The sequence below is a fragment of the Orcinus orca genome, chromosome 19, assembly GCF_937001465.1.
Source record: "Orcinus orca chromosome 19, mOrcOrc1.1, whole genome shotgun sequence".
Lineage (NCBI taxonomy): Eukaryota > Metazoa > Chordata > Mammalia > Artiodactyla > Delphinidae > Orcinus > Orcinus orca.
In genome coordinates, this window is record NC_064577.1 from 39,365,495 (window position 1) to 39,380,949 (window position 15,455).

General features: G+C 55.5%; 1 protein-coding gene across 2 annotated transcripts; it reads left to right on the plus strand.

The window, feature by feature from the left end:
- The first annotated feature begins 578 nt into the window (after positions 1 to 578).
- Positions 579 to 14,452, plus strand: ITGA2B (integrin subunit alpha 2b). 2 transcript variants are annotated; one of them, XM_004285979.4, is made up of 30 exons: positions 579 to 1,536; positions 3,081 to 3,202; positions 3,292 to 3,389; positions 3,497 to 3,662; positions 3,944 to 3,993; positions 4,070 to 4,115; positions 4,209 to 4,337; positions 4,687 to 4,734; positions 4,885 to 4,928; positions 5,064 to 5,117; positions 5,261 to 5,313; positions 5,518 to 5,729; positions 7,999 to 8,181; positions 8,436 to 8,481; positions 8,581 to 8,685; positions 8,775 to 8,830; positions 8,924 to 9,075; positions 9,228 to 9,353; positions 9,745 to 9,812; positions 9,970 to 10,117; positions 10,644 to 10,736; positions 11,007 to 11,086; positions 11,401 to 11,481; positions 11,604 to 11,700; positions 11,799 to 11,951; positions 12,053 to 12,169; positions 12,660 to 12,773; positions 12,995 to 13,096; positions 13,311 to 13,427; positions 14,203 to 14,452. In XM_004285979.4, the coding sequence occupies exons 1-30, from the start codon at positions 1,349 to 1,351 to the stop codon at positions 14,257 to 14,259; spliced, it is 3,105 nt and encodes a 1,034-aa protein (XP_004286027.1). In that variant the 5' UTR covers positions 579 to 1,348; the 3' UTR covers positions 14,260 to 14,452. The 2 variants fall into 2 exon arrangements, with proteins under 2 accessions (XP_004286027.1, XP_049558327.1); XM_049702370.1 differs by lacking the exons at positions 579 to 1,536; positions 3,081 to 3,202; positions 3,292 to 3,389; positions 3,497 to 3,662 and having other exon boundaries at positions 3,980 to 4,115; positions 14,097 to 14,228.
- Positions 14,453 to 15,455: the final 1,003 nt, after the last annotated feature.

Below are 15,455 nucleotides of genomic sequence, written 5' to 3' on the forward strand. Positions count from 1 at the left end.
GGAGGTGCTGAAGGGGTTCCAGAATGGCCCGGGTAGTTGGGCAGGGTAAGATGATGGTTAAGTTTGATCAGAAAATATAGAGCAAAAGGAAATGTGACTGTGTTCTTTACCCCTAGCAGATCTCTTGAATTTCCTTCCTGACAACATGCTTTTTGGGGAAGACATGAGATGCCAATAAGACTTGGCACTCCTCCTCCTCTGAGCATCCATAGAAAATGATCTTTCTGCTCAAAATTATTTCTTTTCTTTCCACTCTGTGAGCCTGCGTTTGCTTCTTCCATCCTCAGTGCCTGCTTCTATTCAGTCTGTCTGTCAGCAACGCCTACAATATGTTGGGCTCTTGGCTAGGGGCTGCAGAAAGGAACCTCACTCTCACGGGATTCATGGACAAAATCCAGTGAACAGACCATGACTGAACGGTGTGATCGGTGCTGTGCCCATGTGTGTTAACCGCAGAGTACCAGCCTGAGGAGTTGGGGGAGGCAGCCCCTAGGCAATGACCCCACTAGAATCAAGTCTTAATGATTGGACAAAAGCTCTTGTCACCCAAGAAAGAGTGAGGCCTGCCTTCAATTGAACAACTGGTGCAAATCTCAGAGCTTGTGAGCCAGAACACCCTGGAATGACTCCACTTTATCCCCATCTCCTTTCCCCTTCAGCCAAGAGCCATTTGCCACCCCTCCCCCAGCACTGGCTGCATTGCTGTGGCCACATTAAGACTTGGCCCCAGATGGACGATGAGTGAGGAAGCTGTTGTACCAATATGGCTGAGTGAAGCTGCCGAAGGCCCTAGAAGGAGGAAGTGGATAAGTGCCTTATCCAAAAGGATACAGCAGCCTCAGGTCTTATCAGGGGGCAGGAGCTTCCTCACTCCTTCCCCCACCTCTGACCAAGTCACAATGTGCCTCAGCAGTGCAGGCAGCTGTGTGGGGGGAGGAGGAACTATAGAACTGGGGGCTAGAGTGGAGGTGTACAGACCAGCTGGTTCATGATTGCACTATCCCAAGCAGGAAGCAATGGTGGCTTAGACTAGCATGGTGGTAGTGGAAATGGGGTGAAGATTCAAGAGACATAGTTGAAAGGCAGAACCAACAGGACTTGATGATAAAATACTCTCAAAAAAAGGGAGGAGTCGACTTTCAGCCATAAGCATCCACCCCCCAGAGTGGCCTCACCCCCTTCCTGGCAATCCTAGAAACCGTATGGGTCCAGGACCTAGAGCCCTTTACTCTGTCTACTACTCAGCAAGTGGGTTTCAGTTTGATAAGAAAAGACTTCCTGTGGTGGAACTGAAAGGAAGAGGAAGGAGCTAACCCATTCCTGCCTAGGAGGTTGTGGGAGAAGGAAGATGGCCAGAGCTTTGTGTCCACTTCATGCCCTCTGGCTTCTGGAGTGGGTGCAGCTGCTCTTGGGACCCGGTGCTGCACCTCCAACCTGGGCCTTGAACCTGGACCCGGTGCGACTCACCTTCTACACAGGCCCCAATGGCAGCTACTTTGGGTTTTCATTGGACTTCTACAAGGACAGCCGTGGGAGGTGAGCCCTGGGGGACTCCCCCACCATCACTGCATCTCTGGGTCTTGAGTTCCCCATTTGTGATAGAGGTTGAGCAAAGCGATTTCTAGGGTCTATTCGGGCTGAGTTCTTGTTAGGAATACTGGGGAGGGACTAGCTCAGGTGAAGGTGTCAACGAGAGGCAGCACTGGGGAGCTGGGCAGAGCAAGGACAAAGGGAAGACAAAAGTTGATGCTTTATTTTTTCCCCAAGGGTCAGTTTTATGACCCACTCCACCCTCATCCTTTTGAAATACAGAGAGGAGCACATGTCTTAAATTGACTTGCAGAACTATAAAATTGTCTATCCACAACCCCCCCACCTTGCTTTTCTATTCCAACCCCCTCATCCCCATAAAAATTATAGATACTTGAAAAGAAGCAATAGGGCATTCATGGTTGGGATGGATCAGGCTGCAAAATCAGACAGCTAAGATTAGAGTCCTGGCTCTTCCTCTTGATAGGAACTACCCTGAGCTAGTTACTTATTGAAGTGGACACTAATGTCCAGCTTCAGGGAGTGGCAATGGCAGATGGCCTTCAAGTATCAGCCCCTTGGGAAATTTCCTCTGCTGAAGAGAGCCACCTCCCCCAAAGCTCCCCCACTTCCAAATGTGGCCTAGGAACAATGACTGATCGATGAGGAGTGTGGAGAGAGGGGAAAGGTAAAGGTCCGGCTCTCTCACCTCAACTCCAGACAGTTCAGAAGGGTCCTTCTAGCTCCAGAGTTCCCAGGGCATTAGCCCCTGGCTGTTACTGGGCCTGAATCTCAGCTCCGCTCCCTCCTCTGCCCACTCGTGCTTCTTTCCCCTCCTTTCCACAGATATTGGTCTCATGGGCATTACTTAAACATTCTGCAGACTAAAAAAAAAAAATTATAGCATTTTTTCGAGCACTTGTTATGTATTATTTGGGTGGCACTGTGCTGAATGCTCCTCTTACGTTTATTTCATTTACTTCTGACAGCATTTATTGGTTGGTATTGTCCACCTTTTATGTACGGTACAGCTGTGATTTGAACCTAGATCTACTAGAGTCCTCAGAGGTGTCAGCACCCCACCACCCACTTTAGAGGTGACCACTAGCTTAATTCTTCGCCGTTAAAACTCACCCTCAGGAAGGGATCTGATAACAGTTCAGACAGACATATTAGGGTGCATATAAACCCATGACTTTTGGCGGCAGGTGTTGGGGAATGTAGATGTGTAAAGAGTTTAGGAGGTCTCTAAAGGCAAGGATATCAAACCCCAGGTGTTCAAATCGAACCAGATGGTTATGGTCTCAGCTTTACCCTTAATTCCGCGGGTTGCTGTGGACATATGATTTCCCTCGCTGGAAGTCAGTTTCACTGACCATAAAATGAAAAGACTGGCCTCTACGGTCTGTGAGGTTTCATTGAGGAAAAGATGACCCAGGGACCCCGCCCCGCCAAGGCACACTGCCCTCCCGGGTAGTGCTCCCAGCGCGGGCACTGGGGAATGCGGTACGCCGGAATCCGCGCAGCGCTCACCTAGCTTTCTTATGCAGCGTGTCCATCGTGGTGGGCGCCCCACGGACCCTGGGCCGCAGCCAGGAGGAGACAGGCGGCGTTTTCCTGTGCCCCTGGAAGGCCGAGGGCGACCAGTGTACCTCGCTGCCCTTCGACCTCAGTGAGTCTCGCACAAGGAGGGAAAGGGAGGGGCTACAGGGAGAGCGGACAGCTGGGCTTCAGCACCCCACCCCTTCTTGTGCCCTCCAGATGATGAGACGCGAAGCGCAGGCACCCAAACTTTCCAAACCTTCAAGGCCCGTCAAGGACTAGGGGCGTCGGTCGTTAGTTGGAGCGACATCGTTGTGGTGGGCGCTACGGGACTGGGCTCAGGGAGCAGACAGAGGGCGGGGACACGTGGAGGAGGGGAACCCGAGTCCCGCCCCTTCCCCACTCTCCTGTGGCCCTGCTTCAGGCCTGCGCCCCCTGGCAGCACTGGAACGTCCTGGAAAAGGCCGAGGAGGCTGAGAAGACGCCCGTAGGTGGATGCTTCGTGGCTCAGCTGCAGAACAGCGGCCGCGCAGAGTACTCACCCTGCCGGGCCAACATCATGAGCCGAGTTTACCAGAAAAATTACTTCAGTGAGCTCTGCTCTCCGTTTTGGCTCCGCCCACTCGCGGTGGTTTAGCCCCGCCCTTAATCTGATCCTTCCCTCCCACCAGCTCCCCCAAACCCTGCTTTCAGCCTGGCATCGCCCAGTGACCCAGCTCCTGGCTCCACCCCGCACGCCCCCGGCCCGGGAGCCGCTTAAAGGCCACGCCACCGTACCCCGGGGCCCCGCCCCCATATGACTCCACCTCCCGGCCCCGCCCAGGCCCCAGGGCCTGCTTCTTCACAGACCCTTCCTTCTTGCCTCCTCTAGGCGGAGACAAGCGCTACTGTGAAGCCGGCTTCAGCTCTGTGGTCACTCAGGCGAGTAAGGATCATAAACGGCGTGGGGGAGGCTCCCAAACAGGAACCCCTCTCACCTCCAGGGCTTCCTTTTCAGGCTGGGGAGCTGGTGCTTGGGGCCCCTGGCGGCTACTATTTCCTAGGTACGTGCCCATCCGTACACCTCCCTCCCTTCTCTCGGCCTGGGTAGACCCCAGGCGTCTGGGGCCCCACATCAGCTGTCCCTCGCTCCCTAGGTCTCCTGGCGCGGGCTCCACTTGGCGATATCATCTCGAGTTACCGCCCGGGCACCCTCTTGTGGCACGTGCCCACCCAGCAGCTCACCTTTGACTACAGCCACCCAGAGTACTTCGACGGCTACCGGGGTAACCCTGGCACCTCCCTTCGAGGCTTCCCAGCACTCTAAGTGTCACCGCCGGTCACGTCCTGCCCCTGTGGGAACTCCCCCTTGCCAACCCTGGCTGGCCAGCTCCAGCGCTAAGGCGTCCCCATCCTCTGCTCCCGCAGCTCCCCTTCCCCACCCTCTGCAGACCGCCCAGCTCCCATACACCCCACCTCGACCTCCCGCCCTGGATTCGCTTCACGGCCTAGGGCAGGTCTCGGTGGCCTCGATTTTCCCGTCTACACAATGCAGGATTTAGACAGAGTCTCCTCCCTCCCGGCCCCCTCCTTGCTTCACCCTCCCGGAAAGGCTAATTCGCGCTGTGTCTTCAGGGTACTCGGTGGCTGTAGGCGACTTCGACGGGAATCCAAACACTACAGGCAAGAAATTCGCTTAGGGGCGGGGGTTGGGGAAGCCCGGGAAGGAGCACCTCCAAGACCCGCGCCGAAATCTCCCTGGGATGAGGAATGGCGGGCGGGAGGCGGGTAGAGATTCCAAGGACCTCACTGGCTGGGCTCGGCTCTCCCCAGAGTTTGTCGTCGGTGCCCCTACCTGGAGCTGGACCCTGGGAGCGGTGAGTGCCCTCTGCCCACCGCTCGGTGTCCCGAAGGCACTGACTTTACTCTTCAGCCTGATACCCCCAACCTAAACCTCCTGCCCTTCTGCGGCGGGGGCGACAATGACGCGCTCCTGTGCGTTGTCCGCGCAGGTGGAAATTTTGAGCTCGTACCACCAGACGCTGCACCGGCTGCATGGAGAGCAGGTGGGGGTCGGGTCCCCTTGTGGGGTGGCCAAGGCTGGGGGATTGAGACCCTAGAATATTCCGCGGGACATGGTGGGGGCAAAGTCCAAGAGAGGGTACCGAGTCCGGGGACAGAAAGTAAGGTGCGGCCGGGCTTCCTGCAGATGGCTTCGTATTTCGGGCACTCAGTGGCCGTCACTGACGTCAACAGGGACGGGTGAGAAGCTGGGCGCCCCCACCCCTACCCAGTTGGGTCCCAAATTACCAGAGGCGTTGACTGCCCTCGGTCTCCTCCTTTCCTAGCCCTCACTCCCACGTGACCACCGAGGGCAGCGGGAAGGCGAGGGTGGGCGAGATTGGGCTCTGGCCCGCAGCGTCCCCCTAGCCCCCCTCCCCACATAACCACCCATCGGGCCTGCAGGAGGCATGACCTCTTGGTGGGCGCGCCACTGTACATGGAGAGCCGTGCTGGCCGCAAGCTGGCCGAGGTGGGGCGCGTGTACTTGTTCCTGCAGACTCGAGGCCCTCACGCGCTGGGCGCCCCCAGCCTCCTGCTGACCGGCACGCAGCTCTATGGGCGATTTGGCTCAGCCATCGCGCCTCTGGGCGACCTCAACCGGGATGGCTACAATGGTAAGGGATGAGAGGAGCCCCACTTGCTACACAGGGGTTTACAGCCACAGTGATCATGGATTTGACCCGAGGGCAGCAGGAGCCAGGAAAGGCTTTGAGCAGGAGAGAGTTAAAGGAGACTCAGTGGTTTTTGTTTGCATTAGTCCAGGCAAAAGGTGGTGACCACCCAGATGTGGGCTTTGGCAGCGGAGTTAGAGATGAAGGTGATTGCAAGATATTTACTACTTAGATTATTAGGACTTGATGGGTGAATGGATGTGGGGCTAAGAGAGAGAGAAGTTGGGTGGGTGATGGTTCTCTTCACTGCCTGGAACTCAAGCCATGCAACAAGTCTGGGGTGAGATCAGCAATTCAGCTCTGGACTTGTTTGATTTTTTTTTTTTTTTTTTTTTTGGCTGTGCCGTGTGGCTTGCGGGATCTTAGTTCCCTGACCAGGGATTGAACCCGGGCCTCTGGCAGTGAGAGCATCGGGTCCTAACCACTGGACTGCCAGGGAATTCTCTGTACTTGTTTGATCTTGAAGGGCTTGGGAGCATTAGGCAGACGTATCCAGAGAACATCTGGGTGTGGCTTCCCCCACTTCCAGCAGAGAGGTCTGAGCGGGAGATAGGGGATTGGGGAGAGTCAATGAGGTCCTGGGAGCTTGCGAAGTGTGAAGAGGCCCAGGACAGAGCCCTAGGGAGCAAGAGCACTTAGGGGACTCCCAGAGAAAGTGAGTCTGGAAAGGAGACAGAGGAATGTTCAGAGAGGTAGGAGGGAAACCAGGAGATCTGATAGCCCAGAACTCAAAGGAAGAGTGCTTTAAGCCGGAGGAAGTTGGGTCAGTGGCTCCAGATGCTGCTGAGAGGTACAATTAGATGGGGCTGGAGAAGTAAGTATTCATGGGCTTTAACAAGAAGGAGGTCATTGGTGACAGTGACAAGAACCGATTCAGGGCTGGGTAGGGACCAAAGCCAGAATGCCAGGAGACAAGGTATGAATGGAGGGGAAGAACTGATGGCAGCCAGGGTAGACCACTCTTTCAACCAGTTTGTGAACGGAAAAAGAGAAAGGTGATTACTGAAAGGAGATGAGGGTCGAGGGAAGGTTATTTTAATTTCAAAGAATATGGAGTAAGTTGAATGTGGAGGAAAATGATCTTATGGGGAAATGGGGGCATGCAGTGAGCTGGAGGAGGGTCCCTGCAATGCCTGAGGGAGGCAGGGGTGGGATGCTCAGCCCAGTGGCAGGTGTAGGAGGGACACCTATTCCAGGGTCAAATGGGGAGGGGAGGAAAAAGTGGGTGTGGAGTTATAACACAACAGTTGGGCTGCTTCTCTTTGTGAATGAAGTGGGGGGCTAGGAGCTTGACTGAGTGGAGAAGGTTTGAAACAGGTGCTGAGCAGAAAACGCCAAGGGACTGCTGGGCAGCACCAAGGTCCCTAGTGAAGGCTGGAGGTCAGGAATTCATTGTGCTCCATATGGTGGGGTCTGGCCAGGCTTGCCCAGGACTGGCAATGGGGCAGGATGGCTGAGGATACAGTGAGGGTGACTGAATGATCAGAAAATAAATGAAGAGATGAGGAAGCCAAAGGTCAGGAGACAGTGGAGGCCCAGGGCCTGAGGACGAGACTGGTCTGATGGTCTATTTGGATGAATTCTGTGTACCTCGATCAGAAAAATCAATAAAGATTTTTAAAAGAAAACAACTGCACAGGAAACATAGCATAAAGTCAGAAGACAAAGGAAAGACAATTACAACATATATATCAAAGATTTTAATTGCTGTCACATGCAAAGAATTCTTACAGATTAATAAGATTATGATGATTATTAAACTTTCAAGAGTGATCTTAAAAGTTATTAGTGATGACGAGCCCATGGTATGACTGTGGATTTGCATGGTGGGAGTGGAATGGGGTGAAGACCCCCAGGTGAAGAAGGGGCAAATATTTAATAGGTCTTGGTTACTTAATCTTCTGGGACTCTATTTTCTCATCTAAAATGGGAATAATAATGGCTAATTTTCAGGATTAAGTGAAATCATGTCATTATATTTTCCTCAATAGATAGTGAGGGCTGTTATTGTTTTTACAATAATCGGACTTGATGGGTCTCCCTCCTACCCAACTGTAAACTCCTGGAGGGCGGGGCAGCTCTCTCCTCGACCCAGACCTCTGCATTCCTCTCCCGGTCCCCTGGAGTCTGCCTAGAGAAGGAGCTCAGGAAAGTTTTACATCTGGAGAGACTGGATAACAAACAGCCACCCCCTTTCTGTTGCTCCTTCCAGATGTTGCTGTGGCCGCCCCCTATGGGGGTGCCAGCGGTCGAGGCCAAGTGTCGGTGTTCCTGGGTCAGAGTGAGGGACTTAACTCACACCCTTCCCAGGTCCTGGACAGCCCCTTCCCCACAGGCTCTGGCTTTGGCTTCTCCCTTCGAGGTGCCACAGACATCGATGACAATGGATACCCAGGTGCCCCCGGACTGCCTCCAGCTAGACAGGAAGGGCTCTTGGGCATTAGCTGGAGATGCTGAGACACAGCCAGGGGCTTGAACCTGACCTGGTGCCCGACTGAGAGCTCTGACCTGTCTGTGGGGCTGGGGGGCCAGAACAAACCTTCTATGGGGGTGGAAGTGTGGGGAAGTGCTGGGAAGATGAGGTGAGGACGCCATACCCCCTCTAATTAACAATTCTGACACCTCTCTTCCTTCCCACAATGTCTATAGACCTGCTGGTGGGAGCTTACGGGGCCAACAAGGTTGTTGTGTACAGGTGAGCACTGACTCCAGGGGCGGGGAGAGGGAGGACCCACACCATCAGAGGAGACTAGGCCAGGCGGGGCCACAAGGCAAGCTTCCTGCATCCCACCAGGGCTCAGCCGGTGGTGATGGCCACTGTCCAGCTGCTGGTGCAAGATTCGCTGAATCCTGCTGTGAAGAATTGTGTCCTGCCCCTGACCGAGACACCAGTGAGCTGGTGAGGAGACAGAGGGCGTGGGCCAGGCAGGATCTGGGACCTCAGTGTGGGGACCCTGTAGCCCCTGAGCCCCATTCACATCTTTGCAGCTTTAACATCCAGATGTGTGTGGGAGCCACTGGACACAACGTTCCCAAGAAGCTGCGTGAGTGGCACCATGGGGACAGGAGGGAGGTGGGCCTGGGCTCCCCTGGAGGCTGGCCGGGGAGACCCTGACTCTCCCTGCTTGCCCGGCCAGACCTAAATGCTGAGCTGCAGCTGGACCGGCAGAAGCCCCGCCAGGGCCGGCGGGTGCTACTGCTGGCCTCTCAACAGGCGAGCACGGTCCTGGGCCTGGATCTGAGCGGAAGGCACGGCCCCACCTGCCACACCACCAAGGCCTTCCTCCGAGTATGCCCGGCTGGGAATGGGCAAGGCTGGGTGTGCAGAGCCTGTTCATCCAGCCCTGGGGCATTGGGCTGGGTGCTGCACGGGGTGGTCAGGGGGACACACGTATGAGGGTACATGGTAGCAAGATGGCCTGACTCTTGCCCCCTCACTAGGATGAGGCCGACTTCCGGGACAAGCTGAGCCCCATCGTGCTCAGCCTCAATGTGTCCCTGCAGCCTGAGAAGGATGGACTAGCCCCTGCTCTCATGTTGCATGGAGACACCCACATCCAGGAACAGGTAGGGGTGGGCAGGTGCAGGCGAGGGAGGTGGAGGACCCCTCCACCCAGAAAGTCAGGGTTAGGGTTAGTGTCCAAATCATATTGTGAACCCCCAAACCTAGATGTCACCTCTAATCTCTGATGTTACTCTCAACCCTGCTGAAAACCCCCAAATCTCAATATCCCCTATACCCTCATGTAAACCCCAAATGTCGATGTCACCTCTAAACTCTGATATAAACCCATAAACCCTGATGTCATTATCAAAGCCCTGACATCATCCCAAACCCTGATGCAAACCCCCAAGCTCTGACGTCATCTCCAACCTCCTTTTCCTTCTCAGACCTTCTAATTCCCTAAGCCCTGATGTGCCCCCAAACTTACCCACACACCTGATGTGCCCCCTCTAGACCCGCATCATTCTGGACTGTGGGGAAGATGACGTGTGTGTGCCACAGCTCCAGCTCACTGCCAGCGTGTGAGGAGACCGCCCGCTCTACCCAACCCTGGCCCTGTCTACCCCTATGACACCCCCTCCCCACCTGGCTCCTGATACTCTGTCCTCAGCCCCTCTCCTCCTCCCAGACCCTGGGCTTGGACCCAGCCTCCTCGGCTTTACTCCTTTCTCCCCACAGGACAGGCTCCCCGCTCCTCATTGGAGCTGATAACGTGCTGGAGCTGCAGATGGAAGCGGCCAACGAGGGTGAGGGAGCCTACGAGGCCGAGCTGGCTGTGCACCTGCCTCCAGGCGCACACTACATGCGGGCCCTCAGCAACATCGAGGTGAGGCCCCCACCCCGGGGCACAGTCGGGGACCTGGAAGGTGCAGGAGCCTTGATTCTCATCTCCCACCTGAGAGCTCCCACTTCTCTTATGCCTTCCTTTAAAAGCTGTGATTTTTTTTTTTCTTTTTAATTCGGAAGAGAACATTTGCTAATAGCAAAAAATTCAAGAACTCAATTATAAAACCCAAACCAAAAATGGCTCAGGAAATAAATGTTAACAGGAACCTCTGTTAACATTTGGTGAATTTCCTTCCAGTCTTTTTTCTCAGCATCAACACTTTATTTATTTTATTGACGTAGTTTATAATAATGGGGTTATACTCCATGTAATGCTTTGTGGGTTTTATTTCCAAAAAAAAAAAAATCATTAAAAAGAATAAGGTGCTGCAGTAATACATAAAGTGGAATGTGACAGTCCTTGAACTCCCACCCTGGCATCCTCCTCTCCCTGACTTTCCAAGGGAGCTTAACTATATATGGGATGCTCTGTAACCATCTTCTGTCTCGGGACTGCCTCTCTGAAGGGCTTTGAGAGGATCATCTGTAACCAGAAGAGGGAGAATGAGACCAAGGTGGTGCTGTGTGAGCTGGGCAACCCCATGAAGAGGAACGCCCAGGTGAGGCCGCCCAGTCCTGGGTGCTGGGTCTCCTCCACCAGGGGTTCATAGACAGCTGGGTTTTAGGGGCTGGGTTTGGAGTCAGATGGCTCCAGGCTAGAATCCTGGTCCTCCCACTCCCTAGCTGTGTGTTCTTGGGTGAGTGACACCCTTTCTGAGTGGGCTTCTGAACAAAATGGAGGTAATAATGGTGACCTTGGAGGATGAGGTCCACAGGCCACATTCAGAGTGGGCATTTGGGCAGTGACTTTGGCTCTCCCCATGTCTCAGATAGGAATCACGATGTTAGTGAGTGTGGGGAACCTGGAAGAGGCTGGGGAGCACGTGTCCTTCCGGCTGCAGATCAGGAGGTACTAGACTGGGAAGCACTCCATTTCCCTATCTGATCTCCACACAGAGACCCTCAGACACCCTCCATACATAAGGGTCTTCTGGGATGCCTGCTCTTTAGACTCTTCCCTCTTCCCTTTCTTCCTCAGAGACTTGTTTCTGAGTTTTGGAGCCCTAGAGGAAGTTCTTGTCTAGGTCTAACTTTAGTGTGGCATGCTGTTTGTGGAGTTAGCTCTTCCTGAGACCTCTGAAATTCTGGCCCAGCCCCAGAGAGTCCTCGTGTTCACTGGCCTGGTGTCCCTGATCTGTCTCTCCTCATCCCCCTCCCTTACAGCAAGAACAGCCAGAATCCAAACAGTGAGATGGTGATGCTGGATGTGCCAGTTCGGGCAGAGGCCCATGTGGAGCTGAGAGGGTGAGAGGCCAGGGATGGAAAAGGGAGTTGGTAGGCACAGACCTAAGGTTCCGGGGTCCTGGGCAAAGCCCCCCGCCAAGTCAGGGGATCAAGCTCACTCTGGGAGTGTCGGGCCCCTGCAGGAACTCCTTTCCAGCCTCCCTGGTGGTGGCAGCAGAAGAAAGCAAGAGAGACAACAGCTCGGACAGCTGGGGCCCCAAAGTGGAGCACACCTACGAGGTAGGGAGGAGCCTCCGCGCCCCAGGCTGGAGTGGGCGGGCCCCAGGGGCCGGGCTAGGTGCCGAGCCTCCTAACATCCTGCCGCCACCACCCGCCAGCTCCACAACAATGGCCCTGGTGCTGTAAACGGCCTCCGCCTCAACCTCCGCCTCCCCGGCCAGTCCCAGCCCTCCGACCTTCTCTACATCCTGGATATACAGCCCCGGGGAGGCCTTCAGTGCTCCCCACAACCATCTCCCAACCCCCTCAAGGTGAGAGCCTGGGTGAGTCCCCAGCCCAACAAACAGGGCCCCTCTAGGAGGGCTGGGAGATGGGCAGAGTGTCGGACCTGATGGCCTCTTTGCCTCCTCAGCTGGACTGGGGGCTGCCCACCTCCAGCCCTTCCCAGGCCTATCACAAGCGGGACCGCAGACAGGCGCTCCTGCCGGAGCAGGAGCAGCCCTCGAGGCTTCAAGGTCCAGTTTTTGTGGTGAGCAGGCTCTGTGGTCTCCAGCTGCGGCCTCCCTGGCGCCCAGGGGCAGAGGGGATGGGAGGCAGGGACGGAGAGGGGCGGGGGGTGTGATGTAGGCCTCGTGTGGGCCACCGTGGTCCCACAGAGTCCTCCAAGTGAATAGGAAGGCTTGTGCTGGGCTTGTGTCTGGGGCAGGGTGGGGGGCACTTGCATATTTTAAGGTTTCCAGTACATTGAAGAAAATGAATAAACGCCAAAGCAGGTTTACAGAAAGGCTGGGTATTGAACGCTGTGTGATTGACCCACTTCTTTCCTCCCTCTCCCTGCATCTCCGGGACTGTGGGAGCAATCTCATTCAGAGATAACGTCCCAAGCTTGAATCTGAGTCCCTTCCCGAGGAGGAGGCCCGGCCTGAGCTCCCTGACCCCCCAGCCCCCTCTGTCTTGGGTCCTACGGTGAGAGGGTGATGGGTCAGGAGGGGCTGGGGACCAATGACACATCCCCTCAGAGCTGCGATTCGGCGCCCTGTACTGTGGTGCAGTGTGAGCTGCAGGAGATGGCGCGCGGGCAGCGGGTCATGGTCACGGTGCTGGCCTTCCTGTCGCTGCCCAGCCTCCGAAAGGTGGGCCGGGATGCGGGCGGGCGGGCGGGGCCCTCTGGAGGCGGGCACTGAGTGTGTTGGGGGAGGGCGGGGCTTCGGGGGCGGGAGAGAGTGAGGGCAGAGTTTACTTTGGAGGGGACGGGGTTAGGCTGGGGGCAGATCTCCCCAGAGGGGAGTCTGGGGCCGGTACTCCCGCAACCAATAGGCCTCGTGTAAATGGCTTTCACCGCCACCCCATCCAGAGGCCCCTGGATCAGTTTGTGCTGCAGTCGCACGCTTGGTTCAACGTCTCCTCCCTTCCCTACGCCGTGCCCGCCCTCAGCCTGCCCAGCGGGGAAGCTCTGGTGAGTGTGGAAGGATGGTGGCAGAAAGGGGTCCCGCGGGTCTCCCATTGGCCTTCCCCTGTGTCCCTGCCCAGCAGGATGGGGGCGGGGCCTCCCTGGGTCTGCGGGCTGGGACAAGTAGGTGGCTTAGCTGGGGGTCACCAGCCCTGCAAGTTTGAGTCTTTGGGAAGGTCTGCATCCCGGTGACTGAGGAGACCCGCGGGTCTGCCCTCAGGTGCAGACACAGCTGCTTCGGGTCTTGGAGGAGAGAGACATTCCCATCTGGTGGGTGCTGCTAGGCGTGCTGGGTGGCCTGCTGTTGCTCACGTTCCTGGTCCTGGCCATGTGGAAGGTGAGGCGGGAAGGGAGGGTGGGTTTCGGGGGGGGGGAACCCCGCAGGGAGGCAGAGGGAGATGGTGGCCCAAGTAGGTGCCCCAGGGTCCATCTGATCTCCGTCTCCACTACTAGAATGTCACTCTCTAGAGGACCTCTTCCAGGGCACAGATCCCTGGGAGAGGTGGCACCTGAAGAAACTCTAAGGCCTTTAGACCCATTCCCTCTGAGGGCAGGAGTCCCAGGGAATGAGCCCTGCCTTCAGGAATCCATTGGCCACCGAGAAGGACAGGGTTCACCTCCTCCCTGCTCTGTCCTCTCCCCCCCACCCCCGACTGAGGTGGGAGACCCAGGTCTGATCCAGACCCCGCTTCCTGCTCCTTGTGAGGCCCTGCTGGGTCACTCCCTCCTCTGCGCCCGGACAACATGTGAGCCATTCTCAAACTCACGTGTCCAAACCCTGGAAAGCCATAGTGCTTTTAGGGAAAACCACACATTAGACTTATAATAATCAAATATATACCACCACACACTTGAGTCATATAGAGACATAATCATCAGTACTTAAGAAAAATTCAGGCAAGAAGAAACAAAACATTAAAAAAAATTTTGTTACCTGCATTATCTCTAAATGGGGAAAGGCCTCCATTTGATCGTATAGTGGGGTTTGTGTTCTGTGCTGGTCCAGGACGAGGACCTCGTGACAGGCTGGTTTCCAGCATACATCCTCCACTGCTGCTCTGGGGCCTAAAGATCACCTTTACACCCTGTCCCCGGCCCCTGTGCACCCCCAGGTTGGCTTCTTCAAGCGGAATCGGCCACCCTTACAAGAAGATGACGAAGAGGAGTGATGAGCCCATGCATCTCTGTCCTAGCAGGAAGGCTGGGGGTGATGCCTGCTCTGTCCCTTCTTCTCCAGCAAGTACCCCCAGCTCTGGTCACCCATGGGTTGGAGCTGTTTCATGGCGGCTCCTGATGCCCTTCCCCACCCATCAGAGCCAGGTCAGCCCTTTCCTGCTGCCTAATAAAGAGGGTGCGTCCCAACCCCCAGCATGATGCCTCCTCTTGGGGTCAGAGGAGGAGAGGGGGCCTGAGGTGACGTTGGGATGGGGAATCTAGGGCTGGCTGGCAGAAATGAGAGCAGAGAGGGTCTCTGCCAGGGCAAAGGGTGCGAATTACTGTCTTTGGGGAGTGTCAGGGAGTAGAGAGTGGGGGTGGAACAAGGGAGAAAGGGTGGCAAAGCCTCCAAGTGAGACTGGAGGGGGGTGGGGTGTCTGAGGGTGACTGGGTGGGATGGGGGTTGGGAGCATCGAGAAGGCAGGCTGCGTCCCTGGTGGGTGGCTTTAAACAATATTTTTTCCATGATTTTGAGGGAATCAAACCTCAAGATGATCTTAGATTTGGAGAAATAACACACTGTCCCCACTCATAAAAGAAGGCGCCTAAAGCTGTGCTCAGAGTGAGGAGGGGCAGAAGGAGACTGAGTAGCCCTCAGTCTGAGGAAGGCAGAGTCACGGCAGGGACGGACAGCAGGCATTGCTCTCCGGCCACCTGCTGTTTGCTGTTCCTTCTTCCCCGCCAAGGGGAAGGGTCTTCAGTTAGGAACAAGGGCACAGGTGGGGAGCTCACAGGAGGGCTGGGAGTGGAAGACAGCCGTCCCACCGCAGAGACTGGAGTCAGCAGATAGAGGTGGGGGGTCCTCTTGGAGACCTGAGAGGTTGTTGGTTCATGAGTTCAATATTTATTGAGCACCATGGACCTGGTACTGTTCCAGTGCTGGGGTGGAGCAGTGGACAAAACAAGGTCCCTGAGCTCATGGAATTTACATTCAACCAGGAGTAAAGAATAAACAAATTAATGTATGGTCAGTGGCAGTCAATGCTGGGAGTTGAAATAAAGATAAGGAGATAGTGATCGAATTCAGTGGGTGTTGGGAGAGGGCTGACATTTTAGGGAGAGTAGTCAGGGAAGGTCTCTCTAATGAGGTGAGCAGAGAGATGAATGAATGAAGCAGGCAGCTGGAGGGAATAAAATGTTCTAGACAGAA

Excerpts from the sequence above, each read along its gene's own strand:
- ITGA2B (XM_004285979.4), top strand. The coding sequence starts at position 1,349 with ATGGCCAGAGCTTTGTGTCCACTTCATGCCCTCTGGCTTCTGGAGTGG. Across the intron at positions 4,735-4,884 it reads CGGGAATCCAAACACTACAG|AGTTTGTCGTCGGTGCCCCT; the intron begins GCAAGAAATTCG and ends GGCTCTCCCCAG. Across the intron at positions 9,354-9,744 it reads ACACCCACATCCAGGAACAG|ACCCGCATCATTCTGGACTG; the intron begins GTAGGGGTGGGC and ends TGCCCCCTCTAG.